This window comes from Gouania willdenowi, chromosome 11, assembly GCF_900634775.1.
Source record: "Gouania willdenowi chromosome 11, fGouWil2.1, whole genome shotgun sequence".
NCBI lineage: Eukaryota > Metazoa > Chordata > Actinopteri > Blenniiformes > Gobiesocidae > Gouania > Gouania willdenowi.
In genome coordinates, this window is record NC_041054.1 from 13,503,096 (window position 1) to 13,524,913 (window position 21,818).

General features: G+C 37.0%; 2 protein-coding genes across 2 annotated transcripts in view; both read right to left on the reverse strand.

The window, feature by feature from the left end:
* Positions 1 to 7,231, reverse strand: part of elmo1 (engulfment and cell motility 1 (ced-12 homolog, C. elegans)) — a 99,520-nt gene extending 92,289 nt beyond the window's left edge. The window contains exon 1 of the mRNA XM_028461182.1: positions 7,137 to 7,231. The gene's annotated coding sequence lies outside the window, so the exon portion shown is untranslated. The remainder of the gene's footprint in view (positions 1 to 7,136) is intronic.
* Positions 7,232 to 13,292: 6,061 nt separating this feature from the next.
* Positions 13,293 to 21,143, reverse strand: rp9 (RP9 pre-mRNA splicing factor). Its single transcript, XM_028461181.1, has 6 exons — positions 20,995 to 21,143; positions 19,616 to 19,646; positions 19,398 to 19,527; positions 17,463 to 17,554; positions 16,854 to 16,915; positions 13,293 to 14,077 (listed from the first exon to the last, which is right to left on the reverse strand). The coding sequence occupies exons 1-6, from the start codon at positions 21,141 to 21,143 to the stop codon at positions 13,882 to 13,884; spliced, it is 660 nt and encodes a 219-aa protein (XP_028316982.1). The 3' UTR covers positions 13,293 to 13,881.
* Between the last annotated feature and the right edge of the window lie 675 nt (positions 21,144 to 21,818).

Genomic DNA, 21,818 nt, shown 5'->3' on the forward strand with positions numbered 1-21,818 from the left:
CACTGACAACAAATGTTATGTTCAGGTCCTGCATAGAATTTCTTCAACTCTTCTACTCCCTCACAGTCCCAAGGCTGCGTTTAGGTCCCGAAACATTGTACCGTTTGATTTTTCATGAATCTGTATCAGGTAGTACTGAAGAAATTTGGTCGATACCTAAAAAACAACCTGAATTCATATGATCAAATCGGTGATCGTTTTTTCAAACGCACTGATCGGTGATAGGCCCAAAAACTTGATCGTGTAAAGCCTAATTTTATGTGTCGTTGGAGTCACTCTGGTTACTTTGTTGTTGTTGTTAATGGTTTTGGGGATCGTATTTGTGTGGTTTAGTTGTCCTTTTAGGTATTTTGTCATGTTTGTTTTAGAGTCACTTAATGCATACGCTAGGGGGCCCCAATGCCTGTGATAGATAGCAGAACCCGACCGATAAAGCGGTGCAGACGATCAATTGGACCAGTTTGAGCTATCACCGATTGATCGACATCTATCAATAGCCTGGCCAATTAATGGGTTATTTTATGCTGTGAATTGATCTTTAGCAGCACATGGCAGCATCACTGCCTCTGAGATCTCTTCTCACCCACCTTAACCTTTTTGGCTGTGTCACACCTTCCCATTGCATCTTCAGTATACAGTACCTCTGCCCTGTTTTAATTAACTTCATAGCAAAGGGAGCAATTATGCAGGGGAACATTCATTTAATTTGGAATTCAAAATGAATTTATCCACAAGCTGCAGTGAGTGCAGGGAAGCAAGATACTAGAGATACCAAAGATTCCCTCGATAAGACAGAAAATTAGCTATATTAAATAATTCACAACAAATCATGGATTAGGATGACTTCTTTTTGAGTAAACTTATCAGGTTTTTTTTTTGATATAAAAAAAATTAAGATTAGTTTACAGAGAAGAACAAATTGCGGGTTGGGCAAACATCAAGGCAGAAAAATACACAACATGAACTCAATTTCCCTTGAGGCTAAACAAGTACATTGGGAACTTGTTTAGCTGCATGTGCAAGAAAATGAGTGCAAAAGATTGAAAAAACAAACAGGCTCCAGAGAAAGAGTGGAAGAAAATAGCGGTAAGAGAGAAAGCTGATGGGAAACAGATCAGAGAAGAGATGAGAGAAGGTCAAACTTCAGGAGGTGGTGAGAAGAGGCCCAACTATAGGGTGACAGTGTGTGATTATGCTGTCCTCATATATATATATATATATATATATATATATATATAGACAGCCAAAGTGCCTAATAATACCCAATCTGGCAACACCGTTGACTGAACAATGGCAAATCTAATGTATCATGAAGTTATGCTGCATTGTCCATCCACACAGAGGATTCATTTCATCCTCTCTGCCTTTCTTTTATTCATACACAAACTTCATCTCCACTTCATCCCAAAATCCTTTTCATCCTGCTACAAAAGGGGAAGAAAACAATAATGGAAGGTTCCCAAGTACTGGTATTGTTTTTTTGTTTTTTTTTCCAGGAGCAAAACTTGCACCTGAAACAACGCATTCGGCTTGTAGCAGCCAATCAGAGACGGTCACAAGCAGGAAAGTAAAATCCTAGAGAACAGTATCAAAAATAAACTACAATATTTGCATTTCCTGAAGAAAATGCAAGTGAGGATGCAGGTGCTGGCCCGCTTCGCACTGCATTAGCTTAGCATTAGCTAGGATTAGCAAGCATTAGCTAGCATTAGCAATAACGTTAACCTAGCACTGGAATTCACATAGCAATAGCATTAACCTACAGTTAGTATTAACCTAATATTAGCACTAACCTAGCATTAACATCAACCTAGCATTAACATTAACCTAACACTAAAACTAACTTAGCATTACAATTAGCCTAGCATTAACACTAACTTAACATTAACCTAGCATTAGCACTATATCCTGCATCCTCACGGATAAATAAGCTCTAATCTAAAAAGTCAGAGTTCCTCACAAGAAAATTCTAGAGAACAGTAACAAAAATAAACTACAATATTTGCATTTCCTGAAGAAAATGCAAGTGAGGATGCAGGTGCTGGCCCGCTTTGCACTGCATTAGCTTAGCATTAGCTAGGATTAGCTAGCATTAACTAGCATTAGCATAAATTAACATTAACTAGCATTAGCAATAGCGTTAACCTAGCATTGGAATTCACATAACAATAGCATTAACCTACTATTAGCATTAACCTAATATTAGCACTAACCTAGCATTAACATCAACTTAGCAATAACATTAACCTAACATTAGAACTAACTGAGTGTTAACATTAGCCTAGCATTAACACTAACTTAACATTAACCTAGCATTAGCACTACCTCCTGCATCCTCACGGATAAATAAGCTCTAATCTAGAAAGTCAGAGTTCCTCACAAGAAACTAAAGAATAATTATCTCCTTGACACCTTTTTGGATCTTCTCACTTGTGAAAATGGTCCTCAGAGGACTCATAAAAGTGACTCTATGTGAGACATCCCTGTGCTTTTGTTTCCAGGCCATGTATGCCCCGTGTTTAAGGTTGGGTTGACACAATGAGACTTACATCCATGCGTTTCCATCACAACAGAGATGACTTTAGTGGCTAACAGGGCATGTAAATGGGCACTTGCTCTCTGAGAAGTTGCCCAGAGGAGCAGAGACATGCTGTGTGTTGATGCTGGATGATTAGAGAAAAAGAAATAATAAAAAAAAAGCAGTTCCTTAAGCCACCCCTCTCCCCCAGGGGGAGCGGGGTGGCCATAGACCCCCGATACTAGTATCGATATTGGCACAACATTATGACATGCTAAAAAAGCTCTTACGGAACAAAGGAGCAGACGACATGCAGCTCAGAACATCACAGATGCCGATTATGCTAATGACCTAGCAGTAGTGGCAGACTACCTGAAGGACTCAACAGCACTACTTCATAGCATTAAGAAGGAAGCTAAAGTAATCGGGCTATATGTCAATGCAGAGAAAACTGAATGCATGTGATTCTACCAAGCATGAAAAGCCTAAGCGGTGTTAGCAGTTGGACGATTTCAAAGATCTAGGCAGCCAAGTTGCATCAACCGAACAGGACGTCAATATTAGACCTTGGAAAAGTATGGGGTGCACTGAATGGAATGGACAAAATCTGGAGGTCTGACCTCCCCGACAAGTTAAAGAGAAATTTATAAAGTCTGTCCTTATATACGGTTCCATCTCATGAACCCTGACATTGAAACTTGAAAGAAAGATAGATGGTGCTTAAACACGTATGCTCAGTGCTGCTCTTAACCGGTCTTCGAAAGACCATCCTACGAACAAAGAACTCTATGACAACATTCCACCCATTACTACCTCAATACGACAACAAAGACTGCGGTTTGCCGGACACTGCTGGCGCAGCAAGAAGGAACTGGCTGCAGACGTCATCTTGTGGAGGCCATCCCACGGAAAGAGATTACAAGGGCGGCCGAAGAAGTCCTACTTCGACCAAATGACTGATGATACGGGATGTATTGCTGACCAACTGGCTACCACTATGAGTGACAGGGATGGATAGATAGAAAGGATTATCAAAAGCCGATCTAGCTCGACCTGGTATGGTGAGGGAAGTTGTGTGTTTTTGTTGTCATTTTTGTGTGTTCTTTTGTTGTCGTTTTGTATGTTTCTCTGTTATTTTTGTGTATTTTGTAGTAATCTTGTGGATTTCTCTCTCATTTAGTGTGTATTTGCTGGTAATTTTTTAGTATGATCATCATTTTCAACCAAAAATAAACATAAAACCCCATATTTTTAATGCTTTCATTTGTAATTTTCCCTCTCTCTTCGTCTCTATCTGATGTACTGGGACAGGCACCACTGGAGCCCAATGACCTTGTAGAGGGTGAAGTGGACACAGAGGATGAATACATTTATAATTTATCTAGGTCTACTAGTTAGTTAGTTAGTTTACATTGATTTTCTTATTCATCAATAAGGCATGGGCCACTCAAGCAAGGGTTAATGTCACAGATGCTCAAGCCTGTTCATGGTTTGCTTGTTCTCCCTCAGCCTGTGTGTGTGATTAATCCTGCAGGGACTTCCCATCGTTCAAAGCAGCAATGGTCCAAACAAGGTGCACTGGGAAAGACTTTATGTTTGGTGGTGCTAAGTTCACTCATGTTTTTTTCCTCTTATTTTTTCCTTCCGAGTTGTTCATTATGAGGTCTAGCTGTGCCAAACACTTATCTACTTCTACAGGCAATTTACAGTGTCTAGTTAAACTATATATATATATATATATATATGCATACATACAGTTTGACCTTCCATTTACCATCAATAAGCTGCTTATTTGATTTGTCTTTTGATTCACAACTTACGGATCTTTCAATAGTCAAATTAGGAGGACTTACCTGGTTTTTAGAACAATTTGAAGAAGGTACAATATAATACATTTGTGGAAATATAAGAAATGAATCATTATCGTCAATAACAAAATCACGATTGATCAGTTTTTTATTATTTTAACTACATCTACATTAAACTAGCCACAACATTCTCAATAAAAGTTAACAAATGACCTTAATTCTAGTTTGTTATTCCAACACAAACTCAGTAATATGGACCAAAATTCATATTTTGATATTTTTTCACAAAATGGCGATATACGATATAAATCTTGATAATTTTAATTCAAATAAAGTCTTACCAGAAAGACAATTCAGGGTTAAAGTTGCTGATGCAAAATGCCACAGGCTCATTTATTAACAAACAGCTGCACAACTTCTGGCTTTTTCTCCTCTAAGGGACAGCACGTGTGAGTGAGTTCCGTAGTGTGGCTTTTTTAGGGAAAGGTCTGGATTGGGACGCACTCAGAAACAGCAACGACTCCTAAAACAAATATTTTAACACAAAATAAGCTATAAATTAAAAAAATATATAGTTATATACCATATTGTAATTGTCTATATCACCAAAATAGAGCTGGGCAATATATTGATATATTCAATACACAAACCAGGAGTAGCTTACTCATGCTGTGACAAAAAAAAAAAAAAAAAAAAAAAAAAACATTTAGCTACTGTGTTACCTTACCACCTCAGATTAGTCTTCAAACAATAATCTCATTTAAGAGAAGGATTTTTCATGTTTTATTTACAGCAGGGATTTCAACAAACATGAAACTGGTTGAAGGGAACAGCTCGCTGCACAACCATGAACTACCATGCAAGTTTAATGTTGGGGGAAGTATGACGTTGGGGGAAGTTGAGTAACTGAGTTGCTTTTATGGGTACTTGTACTTTTTTCAGTATATTTCTAAATCAGTCATTTTAAGTAGGTATTAAAAGAAGTAAAGCAATTTTTTTTACATTTCTTCACTCAACCGTTAATGAGTAAATTATATATTTTTTGGGTTAAAATGATCAACGGACATTGTGAAACTACAAAACATAAAAAAAAAAACAGACAACAATTCAATGCATCACATCATAGCCGACCAACCAGATTAAACGTAACGCATGTCAACAAAACAGCGTTGAATGAAGGTTATTTTCTCCTTTTTAGAGTAAAAAAATATTTGAATTGAATTAATTGGTGTTGTTTTATTTAAAAAATTTAAATAAATAAAAAATAAAAAAGAATTGTACATTTTGACAAACCTTTTATTTTATACCAATGACTTTGTGGGAAATAAATTAAGTACCAGTTGTGCAAGATTTGGTCTCTTCTAGGGCTGGGCGATTTTTAAAAATCTCAGATTTTTTAAGTAAAATTTGAGTTTCGATTCAATTAAAAAAAAAAAAATTCCAATGCACTTAAAAATGACTGCAGACATCAGATATATTGTCAAAAATGCAACTTTATTGCTGTGATTGTCCTCAAGAGTTAAAATGCATAAAATAATCCCAAAATAAAATTAGTAATAAAAAAAAGTAAATGAGGGTCTGCTATTTAACAATTTCAAGCTTTAGCCCAGTTTTAAGCAAAATTGCAACAGCAACTTCACAGTAGCTTAAATTTTCTGATTAAGAAATCAGAAAACTACATATTTTATAGCATATGATATTATAATTTAGCATCTCAGCATAGTGCGAATAAAAAATTTAACATACCCGTGGCACACATATAGCCTACTCAAAGGGTAAACACATGTAAACAAAGAGGGGGCTGGATCACATCGCGATACGGTAACCCACAAGGACGGAACGCGAAAAAGTCCGAAAAAACTGTGATGGAAAAAAATAAATAATAAAATCGTTTTTATCGACAAATTCGAGAAATTGATTAAATCGATTTTTTGCCCAGCCCTATATCTTACTCAAGTAGAAGTACTGTTACTTGATTGAAATTGTATTCAAATACAAATAAGACATACACAGAATTCTGAAGTACAAGTCAAAATGAGGGAATACATTGAAATTAGAAAAAAATATTTTAAAAATTTGCAAAATAAAAATCATTTTTATCAACAAATTCGATATTTATTTATTTTTTTGCCCAGCCCTAGTTTCTTCCTTTTTTTAAGTTTATACATGAGATGTTTACTGTATGCAACCGAGACAACATTTATTATTTAACGTGGGGTGTGAAAGTAACGAGTAAGTTACTTTTACTTTGAGTACTCTTTAATTGAGCTACTTTTTACTTGTACTAGAATATATCAGTACACTTTACACCTCTGGGAACCACAACAGCTGTAGGAAACAGGCAATCACTGGGAGAACATGCAACATCCTCATTCTAAGTTCCAGCGCCTGCTGATGGTTTTCCATCCGATTTTCACGCTCCCAGCCCCGGTACTGGGACTGAACCACTGACACTAACACATGGAGGATCTACTGCTGCTGCGTAACACGCAAGTTGCGGCGTCACCGTGCACTTGTTTGAGGAAATCAGACAGAGAATATAGACTATAGATTATAGATCATAGACAATAGACTATAGAGCCAGGTTCATTCATCCACCGTGGTTTTAGTCTGTCTACATTTCACACACAGAGCCGCTGAGGCCACTTCACAAAGTGAGCCCAGTCACAGAGAGATGGAGGCTGGAGACAACACGGCAGAGCAGGGACGGTAAAGACACACTTATCCACACACACACACACACTTATCCATACACACACACACACACTGAACACTGCCATCCAGCTGAGAGAAAACAGGCTTTAACCAACCTGACGAGGCGGAGACACGTCTTCCTCTGAGGCACTGAGGTCCGGAGTTAGTGTGTGTGTGTGTGTGTGTGTGTGTGTCACTCATCAGTGTTTCCTCTCTCTCTCTCTCTCTCTCTCTCTCTCTCTCTCTCTCTCTCTCTCTCTCTCTCGCTCTCTTTCTCTACTGCCCCCTGCTGGCTACATTTAGATGTTGCACAAAGCTGAGTTAAAGATCCAGTATATTATGCAATTTTTCAGAATCAGAAAAAAAAAAAACTTTATTTATCCCCAAAGAGCGACATACAAAGGAAATTCAAGTAACAAGAATAATCTTCTATCAATAAAGCAAGGAATCTGTGTGTGTGTGTGTGTGTGCGTGTGCGTGTGTGTGTGTGTGTGTGTGTGTGTGTGTGTGTGTGTGTGTGTGTGTGTGTGTGTGTGTCTGTGGCTCAAATATCCCTGCGATTCAGGTTCAGATTGACCTGAGACTTTCAACATGGCTGCTGCTTGATTCAAGGGTGCGCAACGTCGAATTTGTTTGCACTGCAATGATGCCGTGAATGAATTATTTTTATAAAATTGTCTTAAACACAGCTTTGCAGAACAAGCTCAATGTTGATAGGTAGTCATGGTAACGAGGGGTGTCTCGATCCAGTATTGATATTGGATTTTGGTCCGATATTAGCCTGACAACGAATATCGGATTAAATTTTTTTTTCCCAATTTTTTTAAAATTTATTTTATTCAATTGTAGAATACTGTAGATATTATGTTGAAGGTTAACATTTATGTAACCAAATGGTTCATGCTGATATCAGATCAATATCAGTATTGGCCAATACGCAAGGTTGCAATATTGGTATCACATCGGAAAAGAAAAAGTTTTATCGGGACATCGCTAATGGTAACTCAGGATAAGTTAGAACAGCTCAATGTTGACAGGTAGCCATGGTAACTCAGGATAAGTTGAAATCTGCGTAGAATCCACAGGAGTGACTGTACAAAGGGCTTTTAAAAACAACTAAAGTGGGTCTAATATCCTAAAAAAAAAAAAAAAAAAATGTCTGCGTGTGTATCTCAGAATTCAATTTGCATTAGGAATTGAGTGTTTGCAAGGTCAGTTTAAAGAGGATTTAACTTTCATTCTGAATTAAAGAGGAATTAAAGCTCCCATGTAAACCATCCATGAAAAAGCTACTTAACCTTCCTCTTTTCTATAGCAAGACATACTTGCTACGGGCACTGCACTAGTGATAATAATGAATTAAAACAACACTATAATTAATAATTATACGCACTCATCCAGAAAACACGGAGGTTGTAATACTGAATAACTAGGTGCAAATGAATGATAAGGTGCCAAATGCTTATGTACAGTATAAGTAAAAATAGAATGTGAGCGCTTCAGCTGTTTCAAACACTCACACGAGCTGCTACATCTCTTTCATGTCCTCACCATTTCTGACCACAGGAATAGTCCATTTAAAAAGATAGTCCATTGCTTTGTTCAACCGCTGCGTCGCATTGGGTCACAAACACCTCAGATCATTCCATAAAGGCGATACAAGGCGATATAACAGCTGCTAAAAATGAAACCGATTGTGAGCACTCCCCCTGTGCTTAGGATTATCTATATACTGAATGTAAAGATATTACCTGTAATATCAACCTTCCTTCTCTATGTTTTTGAGGTAGTTTGAAAGGGAAGAGCTCACATTCTTATGTAGGGTAGGAGGAGCCAGGATAGTCAGGAGGAGGACTTTCCGCCTTATGACTCATAATGGGAGGAAAATCCAACTTGCCCGTTTGGAGCTGACTTTTTTACAAAATGTGGAATAGCAAAGGAGGAAGAAAACAGAACTTTTGCAAGTTTGGCCCTCTGAATGAGGCTAAAGGAATGTATATCACTGTAGCAATACCATCAAAAAGTTATTATTTTTCATAATACCGCCCCTTTAACACCTCTCTTTTTGGAATGTTATTATTAAGAAGTGGTGCAGCATATATATTATTCTTAACTGGATGTGAATTATGAAAAAGAAGCAAAAAGGTAATTCATAGTGGAAAGTACTGTAAGTATTTAGACCTTAGCAGTATTAAGGGCGCAGACCGCAATGTTAGATAGCTAGCATTATTAGAGCTCGCGAGACCTCCTATAACTAAGCTCCTCCCCCTCCCGTTTGCTGTCAGTGCTGGATCCTTTTAGATCCTTTCAATGCATGCGTGAACCGTGTCTACATCGAGCCTGCTATTTAGAAATAATTAATTAGCGGATTCTAAACCTGCTGCCAAGATTTTTCTAATTATTGGAACTGTATGTTTTGTTTATTTTTAAATTGTCTCTTTGGTTTTTTATTGTCAATGTTTTGTATTGATCCGTTTTTGTATATATTGTCTTGCTGTGGTTTAAACTTTTTCTGTGTGTGTGTTTTTTTTTTTTTAAATTGTTGTTCAAATATTTAACAAACGTCGTATGGTCGGTTTACATTCAAATATCACGTCCCAGTTCTGTCGTAAAGATTGCGAGTGAAGGAAGTGACGCAGTCTACGCACATGCATTGAAAGGATCTGCCAAGCCACGCCCCCACAAGCTTGAACACACATCTGATATAAAAACAACAAATACTCACCTGTCCAACAGAAAGACTCTTCAGATCTTCATTTGTGCTCCATGTTTCTGGGAACAATGTCATGTGACGAGTGTGCACGCAGTAGAAGAGAGAGACGGAGGACGAAACACGAAGGCATCTGATTGGTTCTTTCTATTCGGACCGAATGGCAGGGATTGGTCAGAGTTTTTACAGGATTCCAGCTGCTCCAGAGGTCTGATTCTTTTTGTTCCTTTTTCTGAACACATAATGTATTCACCAGTCTCTGTCTCTGGATGGAAGGACCATTTCACCCAGTATGACATAACACATTTCTGAACATGGATAGTGGGACTGTCTTCACCTTTAAAAAGTCAGCGTCAACACGTCACAGAGTGGTTTTCGTTCTCTTTATAGAAGTAATGAAAACGTACAGTTGACTAAGGTCAAATAATGGGCTAATGAATGCTCTGACTAATGTGGCTGTTTATCCAGTTCATTCATTCGTTTAGCACCACAGGGGTTTACTGATGTCTATCCCAGCTCACATCTTCACATACTGTATGCATGACCACTGTAGAATAAATAACCCAATTGACGCAATAGAAAATGTAATGATTTAATCCTGACGTATGGTTTAAACTCTAATAACAATTACATTATTTATTAATTTCATTGGTGCGGTTTTATTTTTTAAGTTGATTAGTCAAAGCCAGGTAAAGATGATCCTATCTGATGCTCCTGAAGGGTACGTGTTCTGCAAACTGTAATTGACAGATTATTTATGAACAAAATGATTCAAAACTAAAGAAAAACAAGAACAAGGGGGGAGGGACAAGCTGTTCTGAAGCACAACAGGAACAATGGCTTAAATAATTCATGCTATTGACTGCTGTCTGTACAGAGGACGGGGTGATTGTCTATTAATGGGACTTTATGATAGTGTCACTTTTATTTGTACGAAAATACAGACTCCAGACTGTATGTTCAGGATAGTGAGTTTTTATTTTACATGCTGTTTATGATAATAAACCAAGAGTTTGTACAACAGTTCCTTGAAGCTCATCCTGGTCCACACTGAACATTATTATAGGTACTAATGTGCAGTGACACAGCCAGCGGGAATCTCTGTGTTTGTTTTTCTCTCTCTGGGAAACAACAAAACTATTCTAACAGACAGCCTGTATCCTCAGTTTAATTATTCATATCCTTGAATTAACAGACTGTTGCGGCGAGCAGGTCTCATTCCGAACAATAGGTGGCCAACTGGCATTGTATTCAAAACAAGACAACATTGTTAGAGTTTACATAACTCTTACAGACTGTTTTAGCAGCCGACTGTATTTGTCTTGTATATTGAATTACAGTTATTAACGCATCATGTGAAGATTTGATATTTATATATATATATATATAAAGTGTTGCAGTTCACGTGTTTTGGACAAATTTAGTCTGGGAGCCTGACACACACACACACACACACACACAAGATAAATGTAAATGACAACAGATTAAGACACATTTGTTCAAAGTCAAACCTCTGCACCTGTATTTCAAAGACATATCTATGTACTAGCATAATCTGGTCCCTGGGCTGTTCTACAGTAATGTTTTAACCTTCTTATGGTATTTCCTTTCATAACGCTATAAATTGAAGCTATTTATTTCACTATTTTTAATGTGAATATGCCTTTAAAACATACAGGGAATAGTTGATTTACTTATCTCATGCAACCCTGCAGAGTTTCATCCTAAAATTATATAATCCCATTGCAAATATAACATTTATGGTGTAAAAAAAAAAAAAAGAATCAAAAAGCCAGAGAAGTGAATCATGCAGAGCTTTTTCCAATGACTGCAGTCTGGATTGTGGCTCAAATGCAATCTGTGCCATGAGTCTTGCCCAGCACTCAGCTCAACCTGTCTTTTGTCCAAGAAGACGGAGTGTTTTAATAAAGACTCTCCACTGACCACATTCCCTTTCCATAGCAGAAGCTTCCTCTGAGTTGCTTCTGTAACCGTTTCTCATCTAACAGACTCATTGTGCTTCGCAGGGAACATCTTCATGGACACAAGATCAATTTCCTACAGCGTGAACAAACTCAGAAATTCCAAGACTCAAATCTTAATTGAAATCTGGTTTGTGAGTGTCTTTATTAGGAAAGGACAATCATCTTCCTAGTTTTTTTTTATTTGGTTTTTTTCTACCATGTGCTGCTCAAAAGAGGTACTTGTCTCCTCAAACATGGCACGGAGGGAAATTCTTCTGTGGAACAGCTTTAAGGAGCTGCTTGGGTTTATGTAACACTGACTATTGAAGATAGCCATTTAGGTGCATCTAAAAAAAACCTAAAAAACCCAACACAATATAGTTCTATCTCTAGTGTTTCTCAAATGGGGCACTGTAATGTACAGTAATGGGTTTGTGTACATGTACTGTACATATGCACTTGTATAACCAGACACGTGTGCCCCTTGAGCAAGACACCAAACCCCGACACTGCTTCCTTCATTGTAAAGCGGCTTTGAGTACCCAGAAAAGCGTTAGATAAAACTGATGTATAATAATATAGATATATGTAAAATTATGTACATAACCCTTTATAACTTAATTGTAAATTTATTTCTACATATATATAAATGTAGGTACAAAATGTTAAATGAAAACTACAGACATCTGTAAATTAGACACGTTAAACTATTGACATCTGTAACAAACGAAATTGTTTTTTTCTAACAAACAAAATGAATTTAACAATGTTTTTTAAAAAAAAAAAAAAATCGCAGAATTGATCGGTGACCATTCACTTGGACATTTTTTGTTTAACAAAACGGGGCGTGTATAATAAGACTCGGTCAATTATAATGCTGATATTAACTGGATTACACGGAAGAATAAATTTGATATATATAGTGAAACCCTATTATTATTCTATTGTAGTTTTGCACATCATAAAGTAGCTATTTTTTTTAATAATTATTCTTTTTGAGTACATCGTTTTCTGTCACACTTGCTTTGACAATGTTAACTTGTTTCTTGTGCCAATAAAGCTGTTTTGAATTGAATTGGGTACTTTTGAAAGTGTGTGGAAAATTAACAAATGAAAGCGTTCAAAATATTGTTTTTTTTTAAAATAATGTTTTTCTTTAGTTTAAAATTATAATCATATTAATGATGGAAATGATCTTGATTAGAACATGAACTGAAAATACAAGAGTCAGTCTTGGCGGGAGTGAAAATTATGAAAACCATACAAATAAATCCATTCAGGAGGCAATATACCATTTAATTCCAATTATTTATAAAATGAGAATCTTTCAAATGCGTGCTATCACACATTCCTTCCATCATTATGCTCTATAGTTGGTTTTTTTTCATAATATTCTGAGCAAAAATGTTGTAGTCTGACAACAGGGGGTACTTGGATTCAGAAATAAGAGAAAGGCAGAGAAAGAACACTGTTCTATGCTACAAGAATAAAAACATAAATTCATGAATGCTTTTTATGTTGATTTAACTTTAGTTTAATGTGATGCACCACATTAGGATTTATGTTTTGCAGAATTGAGTTAAAAAGACCACAACGCATTTCTTGTCAGCCACATACATTCATTTATAGCATGTCTGTGTTTTATCAGATCAACCTTCACAATCTTAATCATTCTCAATAGAATACATACATTACATAGTGTTTTCACCACATCTTCCCCTGTGACACACTGCAATCAGTGTTTTCCAACACTAGCTAAATAAAGTATGGTGGAAATTACAATCTGGCAAAGACAAACCGGATTTGCTTTACATGCTGCCAAGAACCTGTGAAAGGATATCCTCCTTTACTCCAGCAGGCTAATATGTCCGATTTATCTCCCATGCGCCGAGGCAAGCATACACGCTTTCTCCAGCTGACTGTGTGTGATCCAATGGGGAGGGTGTGAAAGCTAGTGGTCAGCCTGTGGCAAATAAAACAGCTGTGAACAAGTCATGCACTGTGGAAATGCAGCTACGGAGATTAAAGCAGCAGGAAAACAGGCTTTGATGATTCCTCTGGAGTCCAGCTCTGTGTAACACGCACGCACACGCACAGCTACAGCAATGGTTAGAAAGAGCCATTCAATCTCCTCCAACAATGGAGCCAAGCAGTGTGAGTTCATACATTAGCATGAGCTGATTAGCCTCAGTCTGAACCTGAGCCGTCGCTTGCTTTGGATGACTTTTTCTTTCTTTTCTTCTTTTTCTTGTCTTTCTTCTTCTTGCCTTTCCTCTTCTTCCTCTTCTTACTGCGATGGTGGTCCGACGAAGAGGAGGAAGAGCTGTCGGAGTCTGAGGAGGAAGAGGTGGTGTCCTGGAGAAGCTGCTGAAGCTGCTGGATCCTGCAGATAGAACATGGGGCGGAGGGTAATGAGGTTCAGAAAAGCCATGTGTAGAAAAAGAAATCATGCTGATGCAGAGCTGAGCCTAGGGACAGATGCTGGCACCAACCAAAAGAAAACGCTGACAAAAGCAGCTACTAAAAATATGAAAACAGACTTATTTTCTTTTGCATATAGTCTTCTGTATGCTCTATGCACAGGAAATTGAGTTGGATAGTAGAGATTGGAAAGGAATGGGAAGGAAATGTTTAGCATTCTGTGCTGCATCTGGTCAGGAAAAATGATTGATGAACGCCATCAAAATCTTTAAATTGTTCTGCATTTTGGATTCACGTGGAACTGGTCTGACCTTAAAAAAGTACAAAAAAAAAAAAAAACATAGAATCTCACTAATGAAAGCAAACACAACCCCTGCTAACATTAACAATTCAAAACAAGGTTGCTTTTTCATATTATCTTTTCCATTATCATCAAGTTTGAAGCAAAGACATTGATTTTTTTTAAAATTGTGTGATTTATTGTCCCATAATTACACTATTGTTATGTCTTTCTGTTCCCTGCTGAGGGACTGTGGATGTAAATTAGCATCGTTGCTATAATAATTTGGCATATTTGCATCTATTGCATCTAAATAGATGTTTAATGTTGTGCACTCTATCGAAAAAAAAAACAAATAAATGAATTTGCATGTGGAAAACAAGGAGTCAAAAAGCCTGTGTGAACCACAGATTGTACACTACCTACTTTTCAAACTGCTAAGAGGTACTTCCACCATCTTTACATCTATTCATTTAATACACTGACTTGAATAAAAATCAGACAAACCTAAAATAACACACACACATGAAGAGTGGACTGCTCAGCCATGTGAGGTTTAGCAAAGACAAGATTACATTCCCTACTAAAGTGTCCATCAAGTCTCATTAAATGAAAGAAGAGATGGGAAAGCAAAACCCTGAAAGTCACATCATGCCTCCCTGGAGCACACCTGCAGTCCTCAGCGTAATATCCATTCAGAAATGCACTTCATGAAACATTCAAAAGGACTCTTCACTTGCTCGGTATATCAGGCTTTCTGTTTGCTTTATTTATATGCATGTGCCAAAGAAAACAAGACAAGTCCAGCTCATTGTTAGTTTATCAGAGGCATGTTTTAGTCATAGGCCTTTGACAGGCATCAAATCCTCAAGCAAACCTCCACATCTTTTTGTTTTCTATTCTCTATTCTTACAAAGACAAAGCAGTGAAGAGGTGGATTGGACACAGGGCGTTGTGAAGCAGTGTGTGTATGCATACAAACTGCAAAGTTGCTGCTACATGTGTGTGTGTGAGTGTGTGTGTAACTGGTGGTTCGTGCTGATTTGTGAAGAGCACAAGAACAAGTTCTGATGAACTACAGATGCAGCTGGGCCCGCAGAATACCACGTTCCCGAGAAGTTCAGTGAAATGACTCGGTTCCACCGAGTAAAACAAATGAAATTTTACGACGTAAAATTGTAATCTAGGTTGAATTGCCTTTGAAACGATATATCACACGACTATGTTCTGATAAATTTAGAAATATCCGGAAAAGAGTGTGGGCCCTCTGGCGCCCCTGTGGCACATACAGAGTAATGGGCCCCATTCATATATTGGTATGTGTCAATGATGCGGTACCACCAACTGTCGCAATGTTTAACTAACAAATAAATGAGAAAACGACTTTAATAGAAATTGCCTAAAAGAGGGGGGTGGGTTCCTGGGCCCCTAGCATAATTGTGCGAGGCTTAATCGTAAACTACATCGAATTACCTTTGAAACAATATATAACACTATGTTCCAATAAATTTGGAAATTAACTAATATTTGATCTGCAGCTGTGTGATAATTTTGTGTCATTGTTGATAAATAAACAAATAAAATCAATATGCATCATCAATCTGCACAATGTGGTATAGCTACCATGGAAATCTGCCTAATGGACATTTCAAAAATAAATACATAAATATATTCATTATTTTAGCACACCAGGGTTGGAGTCAATTGTAATTGTAATCGCGTAATTGATAAATACAATTATGGCGTAATTATAATTGTAATTTTAAAAACCTGTTGCTATCGTAATCATATTTAAAATGTAATTGAGTTTAGATAAATGACTTTGTAACTGTCATGAAAATTCTATGAAAATTGTCAACTACCGTATAATAATTTAACGCAAAACTGGGAAACCATGTTACAGTTCTATGTACAGTACTACACATACTGTATGTAGTTGACAATTATTAAAATATGTTTCATATCAAGCTTTTAGACATTTTACCATTTTAAAAAAAAGGCTCAGATGCCCACACCAAAAATATGAAAACCTATATTTTCATTGATTAGGAAGCCTAACTAGGTAACCAATAGGAAACAAATTAGATGGTCACTGTAATCGTAATTGAACATGGATAATAGCACACTGAAGCTAGTGAGGCATCAAATAACCTTTTTTTATTGTATGCAGAGATACACTCAGAGGACAGCAGTGGGTTTGTAAAAAACAAGAAAAACAAACCTTGTGTTTAAACACACTTGTCAAATAAAATTGTGTCGAAACTAAAAACAGGAAGCCTGACACCAGGGGAAAGTTTCCAGGTCATGTGAGATTGTTGCCCACATTTCCACCCACAGGAGCAAAACTGCCACAATCTGAACAATCTGCCTCACAGTATCTTTTTTACCTCGTGAGAATGCGTTTATCGGAACAGAATCTGAGCAAAGCTCCAACATATATATCAGAAAAACATCATACCTGGTCTCCTTTTCATTTCGTTTGTTTTCACGGATCAGGTCATACATGGGATCTTCATGAGCCTAAAGATGCAAAAACAACGAGTGGTAAATCCTGCATGCATATGACGTCAGGCTTTCATTATTTGCTCCAACTGCGTGTGAATAAAGCACACAGTGTTTGGTTCGGTGTCTGAGCTTCTGCACATTTCAGATAAACTCAAACATTTCAGCCTTGCAAAAATCTCCCAGCAGTGGATATGTTACTACACAAGCTGTGTGTAGGATTCCTACAGCTTAAGGTGAGTTAAAGTTAAGACTTTTAAAGACCTTTTTAATGCCACTTGAAATGAAAACACGTCAGTTATATAGGGTTTGGATAATTTTACCATAATGTTTATTTGAACATAAAATATGACACCTTTATAGAGTATTTTGTCTTTTAGTCAAGCATAATAAAACAACATGCCTGTAAATAGAATGACCAGTAACAGTAACCACTGTGAAGCTCATATGTTCCATACAAACGTTGACCTACTGTATAAGCTATAATCAGCCTCAACTCTTTGTCTGCAAAGTATTACTTCAGCATTTATTAAAAGCAAGAAGGCATGGATGGTTTTCTCCTCACCACTCTGAACTGCTCCAGTTTCTGATTGCCTTTGATGAAAAAAGGACACTCTCGATCTCCTGTCCTGTGGCCGTAACGCTTGCATCTCCAGCCTGTAATTAAAATAATTGCATATACAATATTTGTTTATTATTTACTATATTATTTCACAGGACAAAGATGACAACAACACAATACACCAACAGGACAACACCCCAAACTACATTTACAGATATTTACAAGTCTTTACACATTACAATTAACAGTGAGTATGAGGTAAATAAGTGACAAGTGGTAATAGTAGTTTGCCATTAATAGGGAAAGACAAAGAGAAGTAGTAACAAAAAATATTAAAGACAGAAGGAAAAGCATAACTAAATAAATAAATGAATGAATAAAAAATTTCAACATTAACTGCATCGATCTCAGCTGGTAGATCAGCTTAAATGTATTTCTTTAAGAAATTAGGACAGCCAAGGCACAAGCAATGTAGTTAATGTTGTTGTTGGTTGAGCTAACTAAAGAGTGACCCCAATCCCGTACAAGGATCCAGACATTGATTTGTTTTGTTTTTTGGCATTGCTAAAAAAAAAAAAGTAATCAGTAACATTTGGTTTTTATTAAGTAACAGTTTGCGATATGGAAAAAAAAATTATGTCACAATTTTTTCTTTGCAAAATCACAACCACAATTTTATCGCAATTTTTTCATTTACATCACTATTTTCAAGTTATTTATTAGTAAAATAACAAAAAAATTAGCTCCGCCCCTTGCATGAGTTACAGTTTTAACTCCGCCCCTTGTGTTACGTTACAAATATTAGCTCCGCACCTTGTTACAGTTATAGGCTGCGCCCCTTGTGTAAAGTTACAGTTATTGGCTCCGCCCCTTGTGTTATGTTACAAATATTAGCCCCACCCCTTCTGTTACATTACAAATATTAGCTCCACCCCTTGAGCTACGTGACAGGTATTGGCTCCGCCCCTTGTGTTACGTTACAATTATTAGCGCTGCCCCTTGTTACACTTATTTGCTACGCCCGTTGTGTTATGTTACAATTATTTGCTCCGCCCCTTATATCACGTCATGATTATTAGCTCCGCCCCTTGTTACAGTTATTGGCTCCATCCCTTGTGTTATGTTACAATTATTGGCTTTGCCCCTTGTGTTACGTTACGAATATGAGCTCCGCCCCTTGTTACAGTTATTGGCTCCGCCCCTTGTGTTACGTTACAGTTATTGGCTCTGTCCCTTGTGCTACGGTAAAAATATTAGCTCCGCCCCTGTGTTACTTTACAGTTATTAGCTCCGCCCCTTGTGTTACGTTACAGTTATTGACTCCGCCTCTTGTGTTACGTTACAAATATTAGCTCTGCCCTTTGTGTTACTTTTAGTAGAGCTGACATGACCCTGACTAGCAAATGGTGTAATTTGGCAAAGAAAAAACCTTTGGATGAGCTGTGTATGGACACAGACAAATTATCATTTAGATTTTAACCTTCAAAAAACTTCAACTAGTGGTTATCCAGAGAAAATTAAAATAATGATAATCCTAAACTGAGGCTGAACGCTAAATATTAGTCACAAAAGTGAAAAATGTAAGTCAAAGTTTCTGAGTGTTCCTTAGTGACCACGCAACTTCTGCTTCTTTAAGCACAAGCTGCTTGTAGAGGCTTTAGGAGTCATGCTCTGATTGTGAGGAACAAACGCCAACTTGTGGATGAGTCCTGAGTACTTTACAAGTGTCTGTGCTCACAACGCTGCCACTTCACACAGCATAAAAAACATCTCCAAAAGACAAAAATCTCATTTGTTTTGTTTTCTCAACAGAAAAACTAATGCCTTTAAAAGTCCGTGATTCCCTGTAACAACAATGAGCACATACTGAATTGCATCCTGAGGAAGCTTTGGTGTTTTATCTCACGGTGGCAGATGAAATGTAAAGCATGTACTCACACTGCATCACCTTCACCTCCTTCCCCAGAGGCATCCATAGGCCTTTAGTGGGAGCATGTGCTAAGAACGTCCTTGCATCCTCATTCCCGGGTTCAGCCGGGATGCAGTCCTCAGGCTTCTCTTCATGCTCCTACAACACAAACCAATAGTCACTGACTGATGAACTGATTGTAAATTATGTAATGTTTTACTGATGGATATCAACACGTGTGCATTACCTTGATAAGTCCTGGTGGAGGTTTCTCATAGCTGCAAACGTAACGGTTAAAATATTTCTTATTGTCATTTATTCACAATTGCCATCTGTGAACTATAAAACATGAGTGTTGAATCAAAGTTATCAAGCCCCCCCCCCCAAAAAAAAAATTATAAAATGAATAAATAAATGATTAATTTCACTGCTTTAGACAAATCTAATATGTTGCACATTGACTTTGTGATTCACAATGCTATGATTAGGATTTTTCTATAAAAAAAACTGACATTGGGCAGTGGTGGCCTAAAACTTAAGGAAGCAGGCTTGTAACTGGAGGGTTGCCGGTTTGAATCCAATAGGAAATCTTAAGCAAGTCCCTTTAAAATTTTCTTTTTTTTTGGATTTTCTTGAAAAAGAAATTCATAATCTCCAGGTTAAATAACCATTAAAAAAGGATGCACCCCTGTATGGATTCAGAGTATATAATCCCTACCATGGTAACAAAAATTCCCAAAAGCAGAAATTATTCAGAAATGGTTTGAGGAATAATTGACTTGGCTTCTTAGAAAACTAAATCCCTATTTCTGGTTGATGGAGAAAGCTGTTTGTAAACCTTTCTGACCTATAGGGTGACATAAAGGATGTGACAGATACCGCAGCACACCTTCAGGAGAAGGAGTACATGTCTGTCAAAATCTCAGAGACCACATGGACCTTCTCATCTTCAAAAAACACCTCAAAACCCACCTATTCCAGACTGCTTTTAATGTATAGCCATTTTAGCTTGTAGTCTATCCATTGTTTATTGCAGTGTGTTTTTACTTATTTCTATGCCTCTGTATTTTCACTTATTGTTTATGCACTGCGTCTTTATCCCTGTAAAGCGTCTTTGAGCACTGTAAAAGTGCTATACAAATAAAATGCATTATTATTATTATTATTATTATCAAGGCCTTTTGGCAGCAAGTTTTCTTTATTTGTCATTTTTATACTTTACCAGGAAAAATTATGTTTGTTCCTCTGGGCCAGCAGCATACATGATAAATAGTAACAGTACTATATATAAACATAATATAACAGAAATAAACAATAAAGAAAGTACACACAAGCACAGTAAAGTAGGAAGTAGTTATGATTGCAATATATTAACAAGGTTAACATTATTTAAACGACATTAAAATGAATATATTAAATTGCAAATCATAAATGTAATTCAGATGTACCAGTCCTGCTTCATATTAAATAATAATAATAATAATAATAATAATAATAATAATAATAATAATAATGAGTTTTACTAACAGGGCAATTAAAGCAACCTGCCACACGTTTATTTCATATTGATGATACAAGTTTGTATATTTGAACAGGAACAGGAGATGTGCTGTGAGAGTTACTTACAAGGTCTCGACGTGTTTCAGCTTCTGGACTTCTTGGCAGAGTTTCTTGCTTTGCGCCATGAGTTTATCCTGATCATGTTTGGACATTTTGTGTCTCTTGTGCTCTCGTCTGTCCTCCTCTTTCTCTCTTGCTCGCTTTCTGTGCGACATGGTTTCGTTAAAGGCAAACGGTGCCTTAATTTGACTTTAACTTAAAGGTTTTCAGCCCCTACGGATGTTTGTTGTTGAGATGCTACGCTAAATGCTAACTAGCTAACTAGCAGACGTGAGATAGATAGACTTCCTGTTTAGACGGTGGGTGTTTGGCGGCGCGCCACCTGCAGGACATCAAGGATATTACACCAGCTGTTCTTATGTTATTTTTTTTTTTACTGTCATAGTTATATTTCTTGAGTTAAGTAAATAAAATAAAATAAAATTAAATGTAAAGCTACCGTTTACTAGCGTTTTTATTTCTCCTCTGCAGGGCCTGTTGAGCAACTTCAATGAATAATCCATGAGTTTTGGCACGAGATAGTTTTGAGAATTTATCAGTTCCACAGTTTTCATTGTTGTCTCTCAAGCTGTGTGTTACACAATGTTCACAGTGTATGTCTAGAATCCCGGCTGGCCATTTTAACACTTGCCGATTCAAATCCTAGAAAACCAATGAATTTCTCCAAAAGCCTGAAATTGTGACCCGATGGATCACTGCCATTGTTGATCCCTCATTTGTTGAATCTCCTGTTCTTTATAACTCATGCTTATTTCTTTGCACGCTAGGTTTTTTTTTTTAAAAAAACAAGAACGTAATCAGTGACACATTTTACACTGCTACTCACACAA

Bases quoted from the DNA above. Each gene is read 5' to 3' on its own strand.
- rp9 (XM_028461181.1), bottom strand. From the start codon at position 21,143: ATGTCGCACAGAAAGCGAGCAAGAGAGAAAGAGGAGGACAGACGAGAG. The intron at 17,555-19,397 runs GTGAGTACATGC...TTTTAATTACAG, and splicing joins GGAGGTGAAGGTGATGCAGT to GCTGGAGATGCAAGCGTTAC. The intron at 16,916-17,462 runs GTGAGGAGAAAA...TTGCATCTTTAG, and splicing joins AACTGGAGCAGTTCAGAGTG to GCTCATGAAGATCCCATGTA.